We start from the raw sequence: 22,457 nt of genomic DNA, 5'->3' as shown, positions 1-22,457 counted from the left end.
AGAGTTGTTTTCATTGATTTTAGAAATCGTTTGAAAACAAAATTGAAATTTTAGAAGGGTTCTAGAAAGTTTCAAAAGTTCTGATTTTCATGATTTTAGAATTTGTTGAAAATCACAAATTGGGTTTTTTAGAAGTTTCCTAAAAAGACCAAAAGATGTGATTTTATGACTTTAGAAGGTTTTGAAAAACAATTTTGAGTCTTTTGGAAGTTTCTAAAAGAAGGGAACAAGTGTTGTTGAGAATAGCCAAAAGAAAAAAAAATTTAGAAGTTGCCAAAATCTGACCCAGCCGGCCAGACGCGTCCAGGAAGCGACCAGGACAGACTGGGCCGCGACCAGGCCAGTCTGGGCCGCGACCAGGCCAGTCTGGGTCGCGTCTCGGGTCTCAAGGACGCGTCCCAGGTTGACCCCATGGGACTTCTCCAGACGCGTCCTAGCCCTGATCAGGACCAAAACGCATCTAGCATGGGCCTAGACGCATCCGGTCTTAGCCGAACCGTGCATGGCACAACCAAGCTATTTCCCTCGGGACGAACCATGCTTGGGCCGTACCAAGATGCATCCTAGGGCTCTTTGCCCCGAACCATCTTGTTGGGCCTTGACCTTAGGGTCTTGGGCCTTGACCAAGAAATTGTCCCCGGGCCATCCCGAGTTTGACCTAGGTCCACGGGCCGAAATTTCACGGGTCTTGACCCGAGTGGGAGTTTTTCAACGAAAAGTCAAATTTTTCTCCCGGTTCCACCCAAATTTTACCGAAATCGTTCCGGGCTACCCAAAGGCCAGGAACGGTCTTTTTCTTAAAATTAATTTGTGAAATCATTAAGAATCAAACCAATTTTTTCTGCAATTGGCCCGGGCCTGCATAAACCCAAAACAGAGTTTTTCTTAAAATTAATTTTAGAAATCATAAAAGATAAAACCGGAACGCAACATTAGTCGAATTTTTCGAATTTAGGCTTAAGATTCGTAATGTGACATGGGAAGTCAACAAAAGTATCTCTCGGATTATCATGCATATATAATTCTTAGCCTTTATATTATATGAATGCATGTGATGTGAATGCGGGAAATTAGTATGGCCATAGAAAGTGTTTCTTTATTCTTGTTTAAGCACGGATGGGTGCATATTTGTAATTAATTTTAATTTCAAGTTTATACGTTCTGCGAACTGTTAAAGTCTTGTAATTAGAGTTTAGGATCTATGAGTCCATTGAAGAAGTTCGAGGATGAGATCCAAAGATGAGTGGGAGAAATCAATGGAGGTTCAAAGATGGCGATCTAAGGCGAACCAAAAGGCAAAACAAGAAGAAATCGAAGGAGATTAGATCTTCTAGGTTAGGGGCCATACAAGGATCCGTGTCTGCTTGATTTATTTTCTCGCGCGCATGTACTTACTTATTTATGCTTTATGTCTTGGATGTTAGTTAGGCTAAGTAGTTCTCTATAACAAACGCCAAACTAGCGTAAAAGTCCCCAAAAGTAATTTTGAGTAAAATGCCTACCCAGACTAAGACACCCTTTGAGCCCTCGATCGTGGAAGGTCGGTCGGCCTTCGCAGAGTACCTCTTCTATCTTAGGGACAATGCGCGTAGACTCATGGCAAGGGTCTACGCGTCTAAATGGTTTTACTCAACGAGATCAGCAGAAGAGTTTTGGATACTCGAGGCAAAAGGATAGATTAGTCATTCATCAAGGAAATCTATCAACCAAGAATCATAAGGGTATGATCAGTGAAGTAGTCAACTCACCTGGAACGACGGAGTGGAGGGTAGGGCCCTAGTCCGCTTTACTCCGAAGAACTAGGATATTGGAATCACGTTATTCAATCGGGGACGGTTTTATATTGTATAATGTGGAAAACTGAATTTTTCAAAAAACGATAACGAGTTTAAAACTTTGCAATTCTTTTATGTAGTTTTAAGATGACACAAGGAAACGAGTTCAACATTGAATCACACCTAAGGGAGGTGTTGATCAAATGGAAGAATGAATCCGAGAATAGTTCTCAGATTCAAAAGGAAAGCGTACTAGAATACCCAATCCCCATCATCTTGACTCATACCGGAAAAGGTCAAAAGCCTTCTCCAAGCAATCATATAACATTCTCTTTAAAATAGTAGTGAATGCTAGCACGATCATTGAGACAAACTAAGGAAGAAGTTTATACAGAAGTCATAAATGGAGAGGTAAGAGACCTCCAAGGAAATCTGAAAATCATCCTAATGGAAGACAACAGAATTAATCTATCACCCAATTTAATGTCTATTGAACAAAGATAGATAAGACCTTAGATGAGTCACTCAGATTGTTATGAACAACTGAGCAGATTATATGGGAACATCGAGTCTAAGAAAGAGTTCTTGCGATTCGATGGAAGGAATCTAAGAAAAGTTCTTGAGACTCAAAAGGGCAAAGGATTAGTCAAGTGAGAAAAATATTTGATCAAAGAAAAAGCAAGTAGTTGCCGAGTTCATGATCTAGCGTGTTTCTCATTACGGTGAATATTTCCAAACAATGGCTAGACCATTTAATAGGAAACCACCCTTAGCACCTGGAAGACAAAAAGGAACGGAATTATGAATTCTGGTATCTTTGTTAACAAAGTTAAACAAGTATCATAGAATCCCTTCATCAGGTATTTGAAACCGGATGTGCGGTTCAGTGGAGCTCAAGGAAACCACATACTTGACTAAAAAGAGTAAAGATTCAAGAGGGAGCAGAAGCAGTATTGCTAAGGATGCTAAAAGGGATCGAAGTCTTCTTTTAGACACTGATCTAGCTTAGAACTTAATAATAATTATTTTGTTCTTCTAGAAACATCTGATGTTTTAAACCAGTGGTAAATTAACTAAAGGTTAACATTGATAATAGCTGAAATCAAAAGATTCAAGTTCGTTAACTTCAGCATTGTCACTTAGGTCTTAATGGCCAATTGACAAAGTCACCCTTTTAAAGGCATAAAGACTAGTAATCTATTAGGACTCATACAGTGTTATGCAGACCTACAAGATTAATTGCAGAAGCTAACGAGAGAAATTTCAATACGTACTCTGACAACTTCATATAGTATGGAAATGTACAAATCAGAAAGTATGTCGGAAAGTTTGAAGTGTTCAAACAAAGTACATACCGAAGTAAAGAATCACCTTGACAAGAAGAGATTTGAGTCAAGAATTTGATAATTATCAAAAGAGTTGAGAAACAGTTTCCCAACTCACTCCATGGAACACATCCGAAGGATAATGGATTCAGTGGGAGTAATCGGACACTGCTATGCAATGATCGATCAATGATGGGTTTAAGCCAGTCTTCCGAATATTTTGGGATATATTCTAGAAACGATCGTTTTCTCACTTTCCTTAATCCATCTAAAGCTAAGCCTGTGTAAAAGTGTTTTACAAGGATACAAAATTAGCTAAGAGTCTGACGTAATTTCTTTAAAAAGAAATTTGGGTTTTTTCCACAAACAATCAAGAGAAACAAAGTATTTGTTGCTCATGATAGTATTCTTCTTATAATTAGCGTAACATGGTACTAATTATTACAAGAATAAGTGGGAGAAAAGTACAAGTCGAATGAATGCGACCATGAGAAAAGTCATGAGGAGTCAGGAGGAACAATCATGCAAATTGTACAGGCCGATTAAGTTCGACCAATAGCAACAAAACTGTTAAAAGACATTAAACCGCGGATCCTCTCGCAAGGATATAAAAGGTAAAATTTAAAACCTACCGCACAAAAACGAATGTGATTCGAAGGAGAACTCTGAAGTTGTTAGAAGTTTCTCAAAAGGAAAAAATCTCAAGTAATTGAGATTAGTCCAAAATTGTTGTTCAAAAGCCCTTAAGGTCAAGAGTTTATCTAATAAAACTCAGAAGATCAAGATACCTTCTGAAGAGATAAAAGACCTGCTCAAAGACGGAAACCGACTCTAGATTTTGGCTAGAAGCCATTATGGAATCCATATCTCATCAAGACATGAAGCTTGATAATTTAGTCAATGGAAGACCTAAATTAGATTTCCAAGATTAAAACTGAGAAGGATGGAAACATTAGAGTTTCCCAAAATTAGACAGGAAGAATGAGATTCCTCTAGTTCAGTTATGTCCATACGCACGCTTCGGGAATCTGTAAATGGATAGAAGCACGCGAGAGTTGGATTCTTCGATTCATAGAGGTAATCAAAGAAGTTTGATTTCTGAGGAATGTAGAAAATCTTGAATCACGAGTTTCAACAAGGTAAGTGGGAGTAACAAACTTTTCAGATCCATATGTAGTGTATATACAAGAGATTGAGTACGACGTAAAGATGTTATAAAACAGTTATGAACTGACTCAATAAAGGACCACACGCAAAAGGATAAAATGCCTTTTGGACATCAAAGATCTATGAGAATAGATCGAAAAGATGATAGGATTAAGAATCCTTGGTATGCTAAAGATTCTTGAAGTCCAAATTCGAAAGGTCCATGACTCGGAAAAGTCTATGAGAACTTCAACCCAAAATTCATGACAGAGAGCGTTGCAGGACTCCGAGTTTACAAGACATTGATGAGCAAGCACGCATGAGAAGATATTTATGCATGAGACATAAAATGGGTTATGTAAGACATGATTGGCATTTAGACATCTAGAACAATGATGTCGACATCCAAATTCGGATTGGAGAACCTGAAACACTACTTAGAGCATCCTAGAAGGTTGTAGGATGAAGTAGTACAAAAGTTGAACATGTCATCGTTCCAAACTTCCAGACATGCAAGGAAATTAAGTTGAAAGTGTTTCAAGCCGGGAACTGTTGCGAATTGTACAAAAGAATTAAGCTTTAATACTAGTAAAGGGTTACTAGCAATTATCAAGGTTGAAGAAAACAATCTTCAAATTAATTGATAATTAACAAAGTTTAAAATAGACTACATCCATAGTCAAACTAAACTGTCACCTAAGACAAAGTATGAGAGTCATACACAAGTCTAAAGCATAAGGTACATTTTGAATAAACCTTGACAAGTAAAGTGAGCGGGTAAAAGGAGTTTTACCGAAGAAGCTCAAATTAACAAACTCTCGTTATCGAAAATAAGTTAGTTATTTCACCGTCGTCTAAATTTAGTTTAGTATTTAAACGACAGTCACGGATAATAAAACATTTCGAATAGGTTTTTCAGATACGTGATCTGATGAATGAAACCCTATTAAGTGAACTTGGAATATTTATTATCATCTCACTGGTCAAGGTCGTTGCATGGACAACAACGACTAAGGAAGACTAGCCCGTAAGGTCGATGGAATAGCGCAGTTTCATAGGCTATAGGAATAATGTATTTTATTCGACTACGTGGGTGTGTAATAGGTACTATACACTAGATAACCCTCAAATGACAAGTACATCACTCGTGATGAACGTCCAAACGCTTCTCATAAAGACAAAATTGGAAAGATTCCTCAAAACATGAGTGTTCCACTCATCTTATGTAAGGAATGTCTGACTTTGCATTCGTTAAACGTCGCGTCGCAAAAGGAGGTTATAAAAGCGGATACTGGGAAGGGCATGATATACGTGAAGTTAAGTGGGAGTACAAGAATGGATTGTGTCATCCTAATCACATTAGGTACAAAGTGTCTAAAGGCCACTTGATGAGTTAACAACTGAAAATGCGTGGCCACGCTCAAGCGGATTAAATGTTAATCGTTTGTCTTTTACAGTTGTGCTCGGATATCAAGAAAGTGTGAATGACGTGAAGTATCAGATGAGATACAAATTGACACGGGAATCGAGCATTACACTTGATATAAGTACAAGTGGGAGTCTGAATGAGATGTCCTTCGACTAAGATTGTAATGCGAGCAATTTTTCGGATAATTGATGAAGAAGATCATCAAGTCCGATTGATTTAGGGGTCGTAGTGTTTAGCTAGAAACCAACTACAATTGTCGAATTACGAAGTAATTCGCGGCTAACTTCGATCGAATCCTACAACGGGTTACACATAAGAATGGATATTTAATCGGTTGATATGAATAGTGGGAGTGAGATATATAATCATGGGAGTATCCCATAAATATATCTCATAGGCCTAAAACAAGTTTAGGCAAAGATAACAAAAAGGCCCGAAAAAGAAGTTTTGGGCCTAGAGCCAAAAAGGGACTTTTTGGGCTCGGATTGGGCTGATTTCTGGAGGGTTGGTTCCACTAATAAGGAACATCAAATATATCAATTTTGGCTGGGTTTGGAGATCACCTCCTCAAGGAATTGAGAAAATATCAACTAGTTGTTATTTTCGGCAATTTCCTTAATCTTATTCTAAAGGGTCTTTTAGGAAACCAAATTAGAGGTGGTCTTTTATTAGGGTTCTATATAAAGACTCTTAGGGCAGAGAATAAGGTGTGGAGTTTCTCTTATAGCTTTCTTACTCTACCACATCAAGTAGGGAAGAGAAGTGAGCTAATTCCCAAAAGCTATCAACTAATCATTCAAGAAGAAGTGTTCTTCTTATCAAACTACCATTGAAGTTTTAGCTAGCTTTCAAGGTGGGAGATTAAGTATACCATTCGGTGTCCCAAGTAGAGGAGCAACAATTGAAGCTCTTGCTTATCTCAACGCGATTGGAAAGGTTCGAGGGAAAACTAGCGATTAAGGCAATCTTCTCGTTTTACTTACTTAGTTAATCATTAGTTTATGCATGATGATCCAGGGACCATACTAATATTAGACATGAGATGTCTGAGATTCCGCTAATACAACATTAGTAGACTCCACATAACCCAACAAAAATGTCCCATCTGGATCTCTTAAGTTGGGCTAGTTGGTTCACTTCGAGCAGTTACTCTGATGAATTACTTGTATCTCTTGTCCAGGTGTTTTCTACGGAATTGAGCGCGAAAAATAGATTAAAACGGGAAAGAGACACAAAAAGACATTTCGGTCATTTAGAGACTGGTCAAAATCCAATGTTGATTTTCGGATAAGAAGAAGCCCCCAAGACAAACCCAACAACGAAAGCGGAAGTCAAATCGAAGTCCTGATGACAAAATTATAGTAGGTCAACGTTTTAGTAAAAATCAGCTCGACTTAGGGCTTTCACTGACACGTGACGACCGATGCGATAGAAAAGTTTTCGGTACTCTGGTGGTCCCAAGCGGGTGCTAGTGTAAACTATTCAAGATTCTGATTCCATGTGATGCGATGCAGGATAAAAAGTAAAATGGAAAGATCAAAGATGTACACGCTGGTCAGCTTCCATCCGACGGTCATGTTTATGGAGACGCACTTTAAATCGGTAACCTTTGCTTCATTAAATCGCACGTCTCTCCAATCAAACTTTGAAATCTCACGTGGATTGTTTTTGGGAAATCAAAACTCTATTGGAAACAACCAACTGGCTCAATCCACCATATTATACTTTCTTCAATTGATCTTTCTCTCATTTCTATCTTTCTCTAAATAAACAGTAGTGAGAGAAAGTGTGATATCAGAGGAAGAATCAAAGGAAATAATAGATTTGGAATTAAAGAGAGGATGAAGATTCGTTAGAGATAGAGAGAGAGAGAGAGAGAGAACTTGAAAGGAAAATGGATAACTGGAGATTTTCAATGATGGAAAGAGAAGGAGATTGCTGAATCAAATTTCTTTGTTTAGGGTCTCTTTTGAAATGAGAAGATAACCAAGATATTCTTATAGAGAGAAATCAATGAGTTGATGAAGAACATGATTTACAACAAGATTGAGAAAGATGATTCTGTTCATAGCTGGAGATTGAGAAACAAAGACATTTAAAACTTTAGAGAGATTGAAGATTTGACTGAGAAGATTATCAAGAGAGAGGGATTGAGGAAGAACCAGCGGTTCTAATTATACTATTGCTCTAGCAGAGAAGAAATCATAACATCTTTTCTTTGACTGAAACAGGGGGGAACTCGGTTAGGAGTGAAACAAAGAGGTATGTTCTTCTTCTCATGAGCTTAAAGGATATATTTTAGAAAGAGAGAAGAAGAACAGGGATAGAAACAGAGCCACCATTATCTTCTTCTTCATTCTTTTGTATGGCATTATAATTTGAGAGAGAGAGGAGGCAGTGTACTTTCATCTTTACTTGTATCATCAATTTATCATCTTTGCTGAAAGTTTTCTTCATTTATTTCTTTTCTTTGTGAGAGAGAAATGGAGTGAACAAAGAGTAGTTTTAGAGGGAGAGAAAAAAAGAAGAAGATAGAATTGTGCATTGTCTTTAACAAAGAGCTTTCTCACGTTCTTTTCTTCATCACTTTAGGATCTTTATCAACATATTTTCTTTGTGAGAGTGAAAAGAGAGTTAATAGAGAGGGATAACAAAAACAGAGTATAAAGGAGAGAGAACAAAGACCTCAAATACTAGGATCATTCTTCTTTTGGTGATTTCTTTTGTTACTTTTCTTTTGAACATAATTCTTTGTGATGAATTTGATGTGTAGCTAAGTCTCTTTCTAGGGTTTTATGATGAAACTCATTTTTGAGCTTTTAGAGACACATTCTTATTTGATTGATTCTCTTGATCAAGCTTGAAAGTTTATGATTGTTTTAATTAATTAAATCGATTTTCTTTTCATTGTCTATACTTTTGGATTTGAATATTTGATGCATCATAATTAGGTAAAAAAAATCATTTGATGGTGTATACTTATAATTTGATAGATAATAATTTAGAGATCTATTTTTCAAAACGAAACAGTTACATTGTTATGGTTTATCGGTTTTAAACGAAAATAACCCCCGGAATTAAGATAGTTCATTATCTGAAATTCTAATTTGGTTCGATTTAATTTCCGTGTATTTATAATTATCATTCTCATCAACTAAAAACTAAATATCTTATAATTTGCTAGTTTAGGTTGGAATATATTTTAATTAGTCCATGTGGATTGGTCCTGTCTTACCGGAATTATTACTTGACGCCCGTATACTTGCGGGTGGAGACTTTTTAGAGTAACCTTATGGGCCCATCATTATTATACCTATTGATCTAGGTGGCCAATAGGCGGACAACCGTTTTTCTTATATGGACAACTATTTTTCGGGCCCGATGCGAGCCAACTATGCTTGACTTAGTTGACTTTGATTTAATAAGGGGACAACTCCATAAAGTCTTAAATACTAATAATTGGTAACTTGGGGACTACTAACAAAAATAATAGTTAAAGATTGAAAACCTAAACTGTCTTCTTCTTCTTCTTCATCTTCTTCCTTCTTCTTAGTCTTATTCTTCTTTCTTCACTTCTACTAAAAGTAAACTGTAGTTTCTACCATTTTTTTTATCAAACCCTAGATGGATGAAGAAGACAAAATCTCTTCTTAGTCTTATTCTTATTTCTTCACTTCTACTAGAAGTAAACTATAGTTTCTACCATTTTTTTTATCAAACCCTAGATGGATGAAGAAGACAAAATCCCTCAATCTGCACCTGAAGAAGTTTTTCCGGGCGTTTCTATAATAGGCATTAATGACATTGATGAGGTAAAACAGAACACAACTTGCGACGAAAATCTGGCAAAATCGGACAATTTTCCAGATTTTCGTAACAACTTTGCTTCTGTTATGCCGTATTTTCGGAGAAAACCGACGAAAATATTGCATAACAGAAGCTGAGTTGCGACAAAAATCTGGCAAGTTTTCTGATTATGCCAGATTTTCTTCGCAAGTGATGTTCTGTTATGTCATATTTTTGCACAACCCGAATTACCAGATTCATCTTCCTCTTCACCATCGTTTTCAGAGTCGGAATCAACAGATCCATCTTCGTCTTCCACATCTTCTCTAATTTTCTCTGCCATCAGTACCATCTTCTTCTTAATGGTCGGTTTTAGAATTTTAGGGTTCTAACCTTTGTCTTTGGGGAGATTCTACAACAACTCCCTTGCCTTTGTTTGATGCCATAACCACCAATGCTTCTCCAAGGAGTTTCTCTCTCTAGAAATTTGGGTGATGATGAAGAACAAGTTATAGAAGAGATGAAGACAAAACTAACCTAGGGTTTATAGAGAAAGAGAGAGGTCATTAAATAATACATCTGATTATAAGACGACTTGAGTGAAAATAATAAAAAGTTGTCCCCTTAGAAACTGATGTCCATATAAAAATTTAATTTTTTTGCGTTGTCCACATAAGATAGTTGTCCATATAAGAAAAACGGTTGTCCACGTATTGGCCACCTTGATCTATGACAATAGCCTAATGGTACACTAATTTGCCTCTTGACTAGCAGTGATATTTGTCCATAAAGAGGACAAAACCTCAATCCACAGACTCATCAATTCTCCAACTTCTCCACTATTTGCTATGGTAGATGTGCAATACTCTGAAATCCAAGAAATTATGGATTCAATTCATAAGGGTGGTCTTCATTACTCATACGTAAAAAAAAACTGTGATTCTCCGGTATAAATAAAATTTAGATTTTCTCTAGGTCTTTGTTATGGCCTTTAGGGGACTTGGCAGCCTTTTAAAGGTCCAAGTATCTGTAATTATGGCAGTAATAGTGTTCTCTCAAATCATCATGATGTTATGTACTTGTATCCGCATGATGTAATGAAAGCCATGTAAGATGTTAAGATTTTACTCCATCATTAATAAAATGAATATTTCTATCTCAAAAAAAAAAACTTTGTCACCGTCATAACTTGCAATGTCACAACTTTGGTAACTGTCATACTCATGAAGGCCATTCAAACTACCCATTTTTTATATGCTTAATACTTGATATTTAACTATACATGTCCAAAAATGATGTATCAATATTTAATTTTAATATACATGTCCAAAAAAGAAACTTAATATTTTATATTTCTCTCGAAGAATTCAATATTCCACTCAATATGACAAAGAAAACTACGGATCTAGGAAACGACTCTTAGAATCAGTAAAATTGATGAGTGGAAACAATTGGGTGGATATATTTAAGTACTAATTGTTGATCGAAATAGATTAGATGTTATTTATTGGAGACAATTATCATCTGCTCTAATTAAACAAACTGAACTGAAGATTGTTCATTAAAATCATTAAAAAAAAAATGGCTACCAAAATCTTCGAAGTTTTCAGCAGGAGTTTGATACAGAGTATGAAATGACTTCTTCAATCAGACAAATAAAAAACCATTAATCTTATCAACTATCTTGTTCTTCAAGTTCGACATATAATCGTCACCATTTCATGAGACAGGTTGAAAACCTTAATCCAACCAAAATAATATCACGAGATGCATCTTTCTCTAATATGACAAAGCATTTTTGTTTCATTAATCAAGCAAAAGACTCATTCACTCAAAAGAATTAGTCTCTAGATCAAGTGTACATCCAGAAATAATGTTTCCAAAAAAGATGGAGACGGCCAGTGTCAATTCTGAAATTCATCAGGATAACAACTAAGCTACATAATTGGTTGATCATAGTTAGTAGTTCTAGTTATAATGATTCGAACAAAACAAAAGGAGTTGGAGGGAGATGGATCAACTTGCCAGCATACTACATCACATTTTTTTCATAAACCTTCCATATTGTTTTGTTATCAACTCAACCCTTATAAGTTGTTTGAGGGGCAATTACACAGGCTGTAACAAACCGAGAAATTGGTCTTGGGGGAATAATGGCTGGGTCTTACTCTTAAACTCGCCTCAAATTGAGTGTTGGGTTTAAATGAATAGCTTAAAATTTAGTATGTACTGACTTTAAAGCCACTCCTATATTGAAGTTCAAGGTGCATCTTGCACGTGTAGCGCCCCTTCAAACACGCTCTTCTTCACTTGTGTTATCGAATCTCTATTAAGTTAATGCAAGGAAGAAAATCAAACCACAAAAAAACACAAATTACAATAACTTAGGAGATAATTCATCAACTCAAATATTAACTTAGCTCCACATATCAACTGGTTGTGCAGAAAATTCATCAGTCGTCTTTGAAAAGTCTCATTCAAACTAAGTCACTTTGCATCCAAAACAACCGTTCACCTCTGCCATTTTTGACAAAAGAACCGTTGGCATGTATGTGCTCTTATATTGCCCTAGCACTCAGTCCAAATTTGAAGGTAGATAGTTCAACAAATGTTGTTTTTTAGAAGCGAATAAACTATATTGCATAAGTTCAACCTCTTTATGTTTATCTTTAAGATCTGGATTACTTACATCTTTAACTTCATTGTATAGAAAAGTACACAGAGATGTTCTCAATGTCATACTATATTGTATGGAAATTTTTGTTCATAATCATGTAAAACTTTCATGAATAAAAAAACTTTAAAGCTACTTATTATACATATATAATTTCTTTTCTTTTCTAAATTTTAGATCGAAACTGAAACCAATTTTGTCACAATAATAATATTCGCATCAAAATCACGGGCTATACCCTAGTATTTTTTATAAAGATCCAATGGTAAAGTTATCTTTTATCTCGCTACGTTGGTATAGGGACACTGGTCTAGTTTATCGGGATATGAACTTATAGCGACTTACGTGTTTTTAGTAACTAGACACATTTTTCTTATCTCGCCACCTGTTGGAGGACCCATGGTTGTTCACCAAGCATATTGCAAATTTACACGTATAGTGCCCCTTCAAACACGCTCTTCATCACTTGTGTTATGTACTATTTAGTCTCTACTCTCTTTTAAGATAATGCAGGGAAGAAAATCAAACCACAAAAAAAGATATTAGCTGGTACTGCACAAAGTTATCCGTGGTCGAAAGGACTCATTCAAACCAAGTCAATTTGCATCCAAATAATTTAATCTGTTTGGCCTGATTCATAACTTTACAATAAATATCAGTAGAAGTCTTGGTGACTAGCTAGCATTGAAATTTCTATATAAAGAAGAAGACACAAGTTAAAATCTTTAAACGTTTATTGTGAATAGTCTATAAGACTTCAATAAACAACTAAAAGAATAAGAATGAGAAAATAATGAGTTCAATAGAACCCATTGAAAGGATTGAATAACAAAATTTAATGGGCCAGAAAATTCTACAGATTTTAAAGAGTCTCCAATCAATCGTACTCTCACAATACTTGTAGGTCTCAATCAGATAGGTGGACTACTGAAATATTTTGAAAAATTATGTATCTGGAAAGACTCATTAACTGAAAAGAATTAGAATCTAGCTAAATGTACACGTAGAAGTAAATTTTCAAAAAAAAATAACTTAACGAAAGAAATTAGAGGCAGAGGGATGAACTTGCAAGCATGTGCTATTTGATACTTAACATACTACATCACATTTTTTCATGAAAAGTTAAAACTTCCACATTTTTTTTATCAAGTTAACTCTTTAAAGCTGTTCGAGGGCTTTGAACAAAAAAAAAGTTGACATTTCTACATAAAGAAGACACGACAACAAAAAATCGAGGGGAAACTACACAGGTTAAACCCGTTCGAACACGCCTGGCCTAATGGTGTACTAATATGCCTCTATTAAGACAACGCAAACGAAAGAAAACACAACTAATATCGGTGAGTCTTTATGACTAGCATTGACATTTCTACATAAATAAGAAATAAGAAATCCTATCAAACAGAAAGAAGAAACTTTCGTCATTGTCATACCTTACAATGTCATAGTTTCGGTCACAATCATACCCCTTAAGGGTCGTACAAATTACCCTATATTTCATTATTTATATCATTAATACCCCAAGTCCAATAAATCATATATTCCAGCTCTGTTGTGAATCGAGCTTGGAATCTTTGGGATTTTGGAGTAAATGCGATACACACTGAAGTTGCAGTTGTTGGCAAATCAAACCCATTGAGAGGGCCGATGAATAATCAAACTTAACAAGGTAGAAAAGTCTAAAGACTTGAGAAAAGTCTCCGACTAGTTTTATTGTCCCAATCTTTGGAAGTTTCAATGGACATATACTTTTTTATTATTCTCTTTGTGGCCATAACATCTTAAGATCTTACGCCCCACGACGAATTGAGTGGTTGTACAGAAAGCCGAGTCTTGAGACTGATTACCGATAGAAGGTCTTTAGATTTTGTGTGTTTGTATATATATATATATATATTGACAATTCAGTTTAAAAATAGAGTTAACTTCTTGTTTTGATTTCAGTACTTAATAATGGAGTCGAGATCTATTTCTCTAATGATCTTTTTTGCTGCATTTTGCTTATTCACACCAGATTACTACAAGTTCAGTTTTGGTTTTGTTTGTAAGGAAAGGGAGAGACAAGCTTTGTTGGCCTTCGGAGCAGATTTAAAATATGAAAATACTTCATATTATGATGAAAATGGAAATAGTTATTATGAGAAGAACATATTATCTACTTGGGATGGTAAAGAATGTTGCAATTGGACAGGAGTGTTTTGCAATCCGAAAACGGGAAATGTTGTTGAACTTCATCTTCAATACTCATCACTAGGTGGTAAATTAAATTCTTCTCTGCTTGAACTAAAATATTTAAGTCATTTGAACTTAAGTTTGAATGATTTTGATGGTATTCAGTTACCTTCTTTCTTGGGGTCCCTCCATAATTTGAGGTATCTCAATCTACAACGAACAAATTTTGGTGGAATTATTCCTCCGGAACTTGGAAACTTATCCAATCTTCATTCTCTTGATATTAGTGGCAACCACCAGCTAGATGTTAGTGATCTTCAATGGCTCTCTCATCTTTCTTCTCTCCAACATCTTGACATGACTTTTTTGAACCTATTCAAGGTAAGTCATAAGTGGCTACATGTGATTAACATGCTCCCATCTTTAGTCGAGTTACGTCTTCGTTCATGTTATCTAGATTCATCCACATTACCAACTCTTCCACACATAAACTTTACATCTCTTTCAATTCTCGATCTTTCTGAAAACTGGATGAATTCTTCATTATTACCTGCATGGTTATATAATCTTACTAGACTTGAAGAACTTGATCTAAGTGATAATAATTTCTACGGAACGATTTCGAAAGATATTGGTTATTTGACTTCAATCAAGAGCCTTGATTTAAGCTATAATTATGATCTTGAAGGGGAGATACCAAATACCTTAGGAAATCTATGCCACTTGCAGGAATTAAACTTGGGAAGGAACAACCTTCGTGGACATATATCTGGATTTTTAATAAATTCATCTGGATGTATCACCAGTAGTTTGAAGTCGTTGTATTTATCAGGTAACAAACTTTCTGGCCCTTTGCCTGAGCAATTGGGGAAATTACAGAATCTCGAATACCTCTCTCTCTATAATAACTCTTTTTCTGGTTCAATTCCCTCGTCGTTAGGAAGATTATCATTATTAAGGGGTTTACTCCTTGGTGGAAATGAATTGAATGGATCATTGCCGGAAACAATATGGCATCTCTCAAATTTAGAAACATTACTAGTCGATGGTAGTGAATTACAGGGCGTTGTAACTGAAGCTAACTTCGCCAATCTTCGAAGACTACAAGTGTTACATATTAGTTCAGTTGATTTGAAGTTGAGATCTGGTTGGAAACCTCCTTTTCAACTCGAATGGTTATCATTTAAAAATTGTCACATAGGATCTCGATTTCCCCAATGGTTAAAAACACAAAAAAAGTTAACGCAGATTGATTTATCCAACACAAAAATTTCAGGTACAGTTCCTATTTGGTTTTGGAACATGTCTTCTCAAATGAATTACTTGAATCTAGGCCACAATAGTCTCACTGGAGAATTGCCAAAGTTATTGAAATTTAGTTCTACTTTAACACAAGTTAACTTGACTTCCAACTATTTTAATGGCCCACTACCTAGTGTATCTAATGTTTTAGTACTAGATCTTTCTCACAACTTCTTATCCGGCCCTATTTCCTCGTTCCGATGTCATCCAGAGTTTGGCAAAATGGATAGTTTAAAAATTCTTGATCTCTCAAACAATGCCCTGTTAGGAGAGATTCCAGACTCTATTGGTTCTTTAGTTCAATTACGATCCTTGCATTTGGGTAATAATTCTTTATCCGGTGAACTACCTCAGTCATTGCGAAACTGTACCATGTTAATAGTGATTGATCTTGGCGAGAATAAATTCAGTGGGAGCATATCAACATGGCTGGGAGTAAACTTTCCAAGCCTTGTATATCTTAGGTTGCGTCAAAATAAGTTCAGTGGTGGTATTCCAGAAGCACTTTGTAACCTCACTTCATTACAAATACTGGATATCGCTGATAACAACTTATCAGGATCAATTCCAGAAGCACTTTGTAACCTCACCTCACTACAAATACTGGATATCTCTCATAACAACTTATCAGGAAAAATTCCAAGTCTATTGGTTCTTTATTTAGATTACTGTCCTTGCATTTGGGTAATAACTATCTATCCGGTGAACTACCTCAGTCATTGCGAAACTGTACCAAGTTAATAACGATTGATCTTGGTGAAAATAAATTCAGTGGAAGCATATCAACATGGCTGGGAGCTGACTTTGCAGGGCTTATACTTCTTAGGTTGCGTCTAAATAAGTTCAGTGGTGGTATTCCGGAAGCACTTTGTGACCTGACTTCACTACGAATTCTGGATATCGCTCATAACAACTTATCCGGGTCAATTCCAAGATGTTTCAGCAATTTAAGTGCCATGACTTTGAAGCAAAAACCTAGGGACTATTTTAGCATCAACATTGGGGGAAATGAAGAAACAGTTTCACTTGTGACAAATGGAAAGGAATATGCGTATAGAAACACTCTTGGGCTTGTTACAGCCATGGATCTATCTGGAAACAACTTATTCGGAGAGATTCCTCAAGATCTAACAACACTTCACGAGTTACGATTTTTGAACTTATCTCAGAATCATTTTACAGGAAAGATTCCAACCAAAATAGGCAAGATGAGCACATTGGAATCTCTTGATTTCTCAAGCAACAAACTTTCGGGTGTAATTCCTCAAAGCATTACAGATTTGAATTCTCTGAATCACTTGAACTTGTCATATAATAACTTGTCAGGGAAGATTCCTTCTAGTACCCAATTACAAAGCTTTACTGAACTGAGTTATGTTGGCAACCCTGAACTCTGTGGTATTCCACTCGAGAACTGCAAAGGCGATGAACAAGCTCAGCTGCCCGGATATGGTGGACGAAAACAAGACGAGGAGGATGATTGGCTTGAGACGAAGTGGTTTTGTATAAGTGCAGGATTGGGATTTGTAACAGGTTTTTGGGGTTTCTGCGGGGTGTTATTATGGAAGCAATCTTGGAGACATGCTTATTTTGGGTTCATTACTTCTATGATACAAAACCTCTTTAAATTTTGCACATGGTAGTTTGCAAATATGTATCGATATGGTAACCGGTAAGAACGATTCAAATAACAGACCAATCTTAACTAGAATGAGCCTTTCCTTCTTCATGTTGTGATAGGTTTCTTCATTTTTTTCTGTAATTTCATTAGTTGGGGTTTGATGACTTATTTGTAACCGGCACATCCCCAACATAGCAACTCAAATGTTATAAGTTAGCATGTGTCAACATTTAATTATAAGATGCCTCAAAAAGATACTCAATATTTGAGTTTCTGACCTCTTGACGACCTCAATTTCCACTGGATATTACAAAGAAAATTACCCACCTAGAAAATTAAGTATAAGTTTTAAGTTTTCCGAGTGTTGCATTTCAGCTTTCTTTTAAATTGAAAATTTCAGTTGTGTCATACAGTAAAGAGACTCCCAATTGAGATTCAACACATGGGACAATTAGAGTTTTTTATACTTTCGCATTGGAGATGCTCTAAAACTTCAAATCCATCATCTATCCGCACAAGAAATTCATAATTGACAAGTTCTTTTATCAACTATATCTCTCTGACCAACTTAAATTTTAAGAAAAAATTTGCATTTTTATATAATCAATATATTAAAACCAATAAACGGGTCAACCACCCAATTGCGCCACATCTAACCAGAGTAAACCTACTCGATCGAAGTCTTGACTACATGATCAGCTCTCACTGAAAGAAAAATAGTCTGACCACCAAAAAAACCCACCCTTGATTTTGGATTCATTGCGTGTGAATTTGATACCCATGTTTGTATTTAATTTCTCTATCTTCCTGGTTCTCTTGACTGTAGTATTTGCCAAGGACAAGGCTTACATGTTCTATACTTCTTTGTGTATAAAGTATAAACTTAATACTTCCGTACTCAAAGAACTTCCTAAACTTAACCCTCAATATCCTCAGCTGAAGCGTTAGTTGTCCAACGACAATCGTTCTTCGCTCTTTTGAATGCTCGGACTCATCTTCACTTCCTTCTGCAAAGACCTATGATGATGCGTTTCGTAAATTTGTGGGCATCCACCTCAAAACAATAAGTGAAAAGGACCTAGACAGTATATTCTTGGTTACTAGATTACTTTTCCCCTGTGTGGGAGGGACTATTCTCGCAGAACCTAGCTATTCTACGGCCTTAGATTGCTCGACATTCACCTTCTTCACTTGTTTGACGCAAAAAACTCTTCAGCACTCCTAGCTCCCTCCCTCCCTTCGCATTAATATTAGAGACGACAAGTTAGGATGGCATTCTCTCTCCCTCCTCTCCTTGTTTCCATATCTCATTTCTATTCCGTCTGTCCATTAGGTACCCCCTCAGTCCTCCTAAATAAAACTACAGAGAGATGTTCATAGGAGGGGGAGGGGGTGGCATTGCTCTCCCAACGCGTGCGATATATTTGGAGATGCAAAAAAAATTCTTACAAAAATATAAAACTACATTGTATTTGGGGGCACCATGGATAAAATATCATACATTATATGCTATACAAAAAAAATTAGTATTGTGCTTTTAAGCTCTTTCTTGGATTACATGATAGTTAGTGAAATTGGTCCAGAAAAGAAAACTATACGAACTTCGATTTACGAACTTCGATTTACGAACTTCGATTTGTATTAAAAGTTAGATGAACAAATTAATACATGACCTGTACAAATAGTTTCAACATGTGATCAACTCAAAAGGATCAAGATCATGGAAGTTCATTGGAAATAATGTAAAATTGATCCAGAAAAGAAAACTACAAGAACTTCGATTTACGAACATCGATTTGTTCGTAAATCAAAGTTCCATGCAATGAATTGTTTTTCAACTAGAACATGAAACACGGTTTACTCTTCAGAATTCACTAGTTTGAGTCCCATCAAAATACTTTTGAATTGCATCTTGAGATTTTAATTTCAATATTGTGTAGAATCTACACTGTAGATTTATCAAATGCCACTAACTTGTCGTCATTTGTGAAATTAAATACATGTAATAAAGAGTATTCATCTTCACCAACATCATTTGTCTAATGAAGTTTACCTTAAATAGAAAAAGTACAATAATCAAGATGAAAAAAGAAAATCCAAGGCAAAAGCCCACTTTTATCTACAAAAGAAATTGAACAGAGAAAAAAAAATCATGAATGGGTCAAATGATGTATATACTTAGGTCTAAGTAAATCAGATAGTATTGATAACAATAACGAACACTAACCTGATCGAAGATGAAAATTTGAAAATTTCCTCTCGTGCAATTGTATGTTAGTAATATGTCATATAACATGTCATAAAATCAGCTGCTTAAAGAAATGAAGGCAGAAATTAATACTTCTAAATATTAGTACCTTATCAACAATATGTTTAAGCTCTAACTATATGTTGGTTGCCTGAACACTTAAAATCCAAAGATTTCAGCCATTGTGATTGAAAAGGTCTAACTTGTCAGCTTGTGATTCTTCCTCCATTATCTGTCGGAATTTTTCTACAAACTATATATATGTTGCAGAAGTGAGTGAGAGATTAGTAAACCCCAAACCCTAATTAATCAAACCCACCGTGACAAGTATAACTAAAGAGTAAAATTAAGAGGGAAGAAAGGAGTAGTAATTACCCTCTCCACAGCTAAGCTTGGTTCCTTTATAACGAGTTTGAGTCCGTAAGAATTCAAGAACAGTAGTTGAAGGATCGATTGTTGAAAGCTGAAACCTCTCACCATTAATGGCGAAAACAAGGTTATTATTATTATTATCATCTTCTCTGCTTCCTCCCATTTCTGATAAACCAGCTGGGTAGTGATAAAACTATAGGAGTGGCTTAGAATTAATAAAATCCAGAGGAACATGATTCAGTTGACTTCAATACAGATTTGGAAAGTCCAAATTTTTTTGAATAAATTATTCTTTTGTTCTGAATTTGTTGTTTATGTGGATAGTAGCGGTGGAAGTTGGGAGCAATTTGAATACGACACCAAGGAGAGGGAGAGAAGCTGATTCTAGACAGAAAGAAAGAGGTGGTTGATATCAGTAATAGTACTTGCCAGCTGCTACTAAGGGCATCTCCTTTCCATAAAAAAGGCATCCATAAATTTAAGTTATTCGATTTCCTGTCCCTTAATAAATTTTTTTTTTGCTTCTAAGAACACATATATTACTAACACAAGATTATTATTACAATATATAGATAAAAGAGGGAATGAACGAAAGGTGCAAAAATGGACCGAAAATAAGGACCCAACCCAATCATAACCGAATATGTAAAAGGGGTCCAAATGCGCCAGAACCCTAGAGGAAATTACTGCAACACTCGTGAGTTCTTATCAAATCTACGAAAGATTTGATATGACGCGGAGTCAGGCGGATTCGGGGCAATCTTAAGGCGAAGTACTGGAGAAGCAATAGTTGCAGCGACTTCGTCGACAAAGAGTGAATCAGTTTTATTGCATGAACTCCAAGGTGCATTGTTAGGCTTACGTCTAGCAAGGCAATATGACCAAAATAAATTTATATTGGCGACTGATTCGACAACGGTAGCAACAATTCTGTCTAATGAAAAATTTGTCCCTCCATGGAAGACTGTACGAGTATGGAATGAGATACGATATTTATGGGGTTTATTTGAGGAGTGTCGAGTAATCCATGTATATCGAGAACTAAATCAAGCAGCAGATTACCTATCGAAGATGAAGCCGAGTAATGGTGTCCTAATTCTAGAGAGTAATGAGTTTCCACGAGCACTAGTAGATATTATAGAGGCAGATAAAAGCAGAGTCATTAGACTCAGGAGAACGTGATGTAATTCTTTTATGTTTTTTAACCGTTGACTAATGCAAAAAAAAAATCTACGAAAGATGCCACTGAAATTTGCCCGGGAACGCGCGAAAATTTCAGAAAATTTCGGGACTTGTGTGCGTCATGAAGTGATGGATCAGAACGTTGCAGCTGGCTTGTCACATCCCCCATAAATTTCTCTCCCATGCCTATTCAAATCACTCTCTTTACTCCAAAACATCTCTCCAAAACCGTTCTCTCGCTCAAAACCGTACGACTCCAAAAAACCACCAGCCATTTAAGAAGAGAAGCCGAAAACCACCAGCTATAAAGAAGAGAAGCCGAAAACCACCACCCATTAAAGAAGAGAAGCCGAAAAATAAATAAATTATTTCACCTGATCTCAGTTCCAAATCACAGTTACTATCCTTATTTGTTGAAGAAGGAAGTTGTAGAAAGAAACCTTATTCATTCCCTCAGATTTTTGATCAATCAAAGGTATGTTTTTTTTCCTCTCTCTATATCATAAACAAAAATTTGGGTTTTATCAGATATGGGGTCTGTTATTTTTTTGTTCAAATAAAACCTAATGTTCAAATTTTTGCTACTAAAAAATCATACAAGTTCTAAAATAACGTTAATGTCTGATATTTCTTTGTTTTGGGCAGATGATGAAGGCTAATACGCAAAAGAAAGCAGCTAAGAGAGTAACATTTGATGAACCTCGATCTAGCAGATCGAAAACAGCTCTGGATGAACAAGTCTCAAGAAGAACGAGCCATAGGAAAAAGGTATGTAACTGAAAATTGTAATTTTTTTCTGGTTCATAAACTTATTCCTAGTACAAAAAGTTATTTCCTGTACATTGTTCTGTTTCATAAAGTTGTATACTGTACACAGAAGAAATTCCCAGGAAATTTTACTGTGTATAGTAAAAACAAAGAGTAGTGGTAAACCAGTTGATTTCTTGTACACAGGATGGGTCCATTCATTAAGTTAATTTCTAGAAAGGTCAAAATAATATTGAAAATGAGTAGAAAAGCACAAAACATTTGAAAATTATTATTCAGGTCAAAAAGTGTGCAAATACTAAAATACCCCTTTTTGTCATTTTGTGTAACTAAATTCTTTTATTTTTCTTTAAATTTTAAATCGATATAACTTTTGTTCGAGATGTCGGATTTCTATAAAAAATATATATTTAGAAATGATTTTTCATTAGCTTTCTAACAAGATCCACTTTCAATACTTTTTTTTTCAAAAAAAAAACCCTAGAAAAAAACGGCGTTTTTTCCTTTACGTTTTTCTACAAACGTGTTTGTAACAATCTGTTGTGCAAACGTGTTTGCAAAAATCCATTATGCAAAGGTGTTTGCAAAAATCTGTTCTGCAAACGTGTTTGCAACAATCTCATCTGCAAACATATGTTTGCATAACGTAAACTGCAA

At 35.7% G+C, this 22,457-nt stretch overlaps 1 protein-coding gene across 1 annotated transcript; it reads left to right on the top strand.

Moving 5' to 3' along the window:
* The first annotated feature begins 14,088 nt into the window (after positions 1-14,088).
* LOC147558735 (receptor-like protein EIX2) lies at positions 14,089-21,957 on the top strand. Its single transcript, XM_086659095.1, has 6 exons — positions 14,089-15,295; positions 15,368-16,260; positions 16,326-17,142; positions 21,455-21,507; positions 21,678-21,800; positions 21,910-21,957. Exons 1-6 carry the CDS (start codon positions 14,089-14,091, stop codon positions 21,955-21,957), a joined length of 3,141 nt encoding a protein of 1,046 aa, XP_086515221.1.
* Positions 21,958-22,457: the final 500 nt, after the last annotated feature.

The sequence above is a fragment of the Eschscholzia californica genome, unplaced genomic scaffold (genome assembly GCF_041429995.1).
Source record: "Eschscholzia californica isolate CP2 unplaced genomic scaffold, dmEscCali1.0.p SCAF_2, whole genome shotgun sequence".
NCBI classification, from domain to species: Eukaryota; Viridiplantae; Streptophyta; class Magnoliopsida; order Ranunculales; family Papaveraceae; genus Eschscholzia; species Eschscholzia californica.
Note: the sequence above shows the minus strand (reverse complement) of the source record. Positions and strands in the feature narration are given on the sequence as shown.

Excerpts from the sequence above, each read along its gene's own strand:
- LOC147558735 (XM_086659095.1), top strand. The coding sequence starts at position 14,089 with ATGGAGTCGAGATCTATTTCTCTAATGATCTTTTTTGCTGCATTTTGC. Across the intron at positions 15,296-15,367 it reads CCTTGGTGGAAATGAATTGA|AGGGCGTTGTAACTGAAGCT; the intron begins ATGGATCATTGC and ends GTAGTGAATTAC. Across the intron at positions 17,143-21,454 it reads AGGATTGGGATTTGTAACAG|GAAGTTGTAGAAAGAAACCT; the intron begins GTTTTTGGGGTT and ends TTGTTGAAGAAG.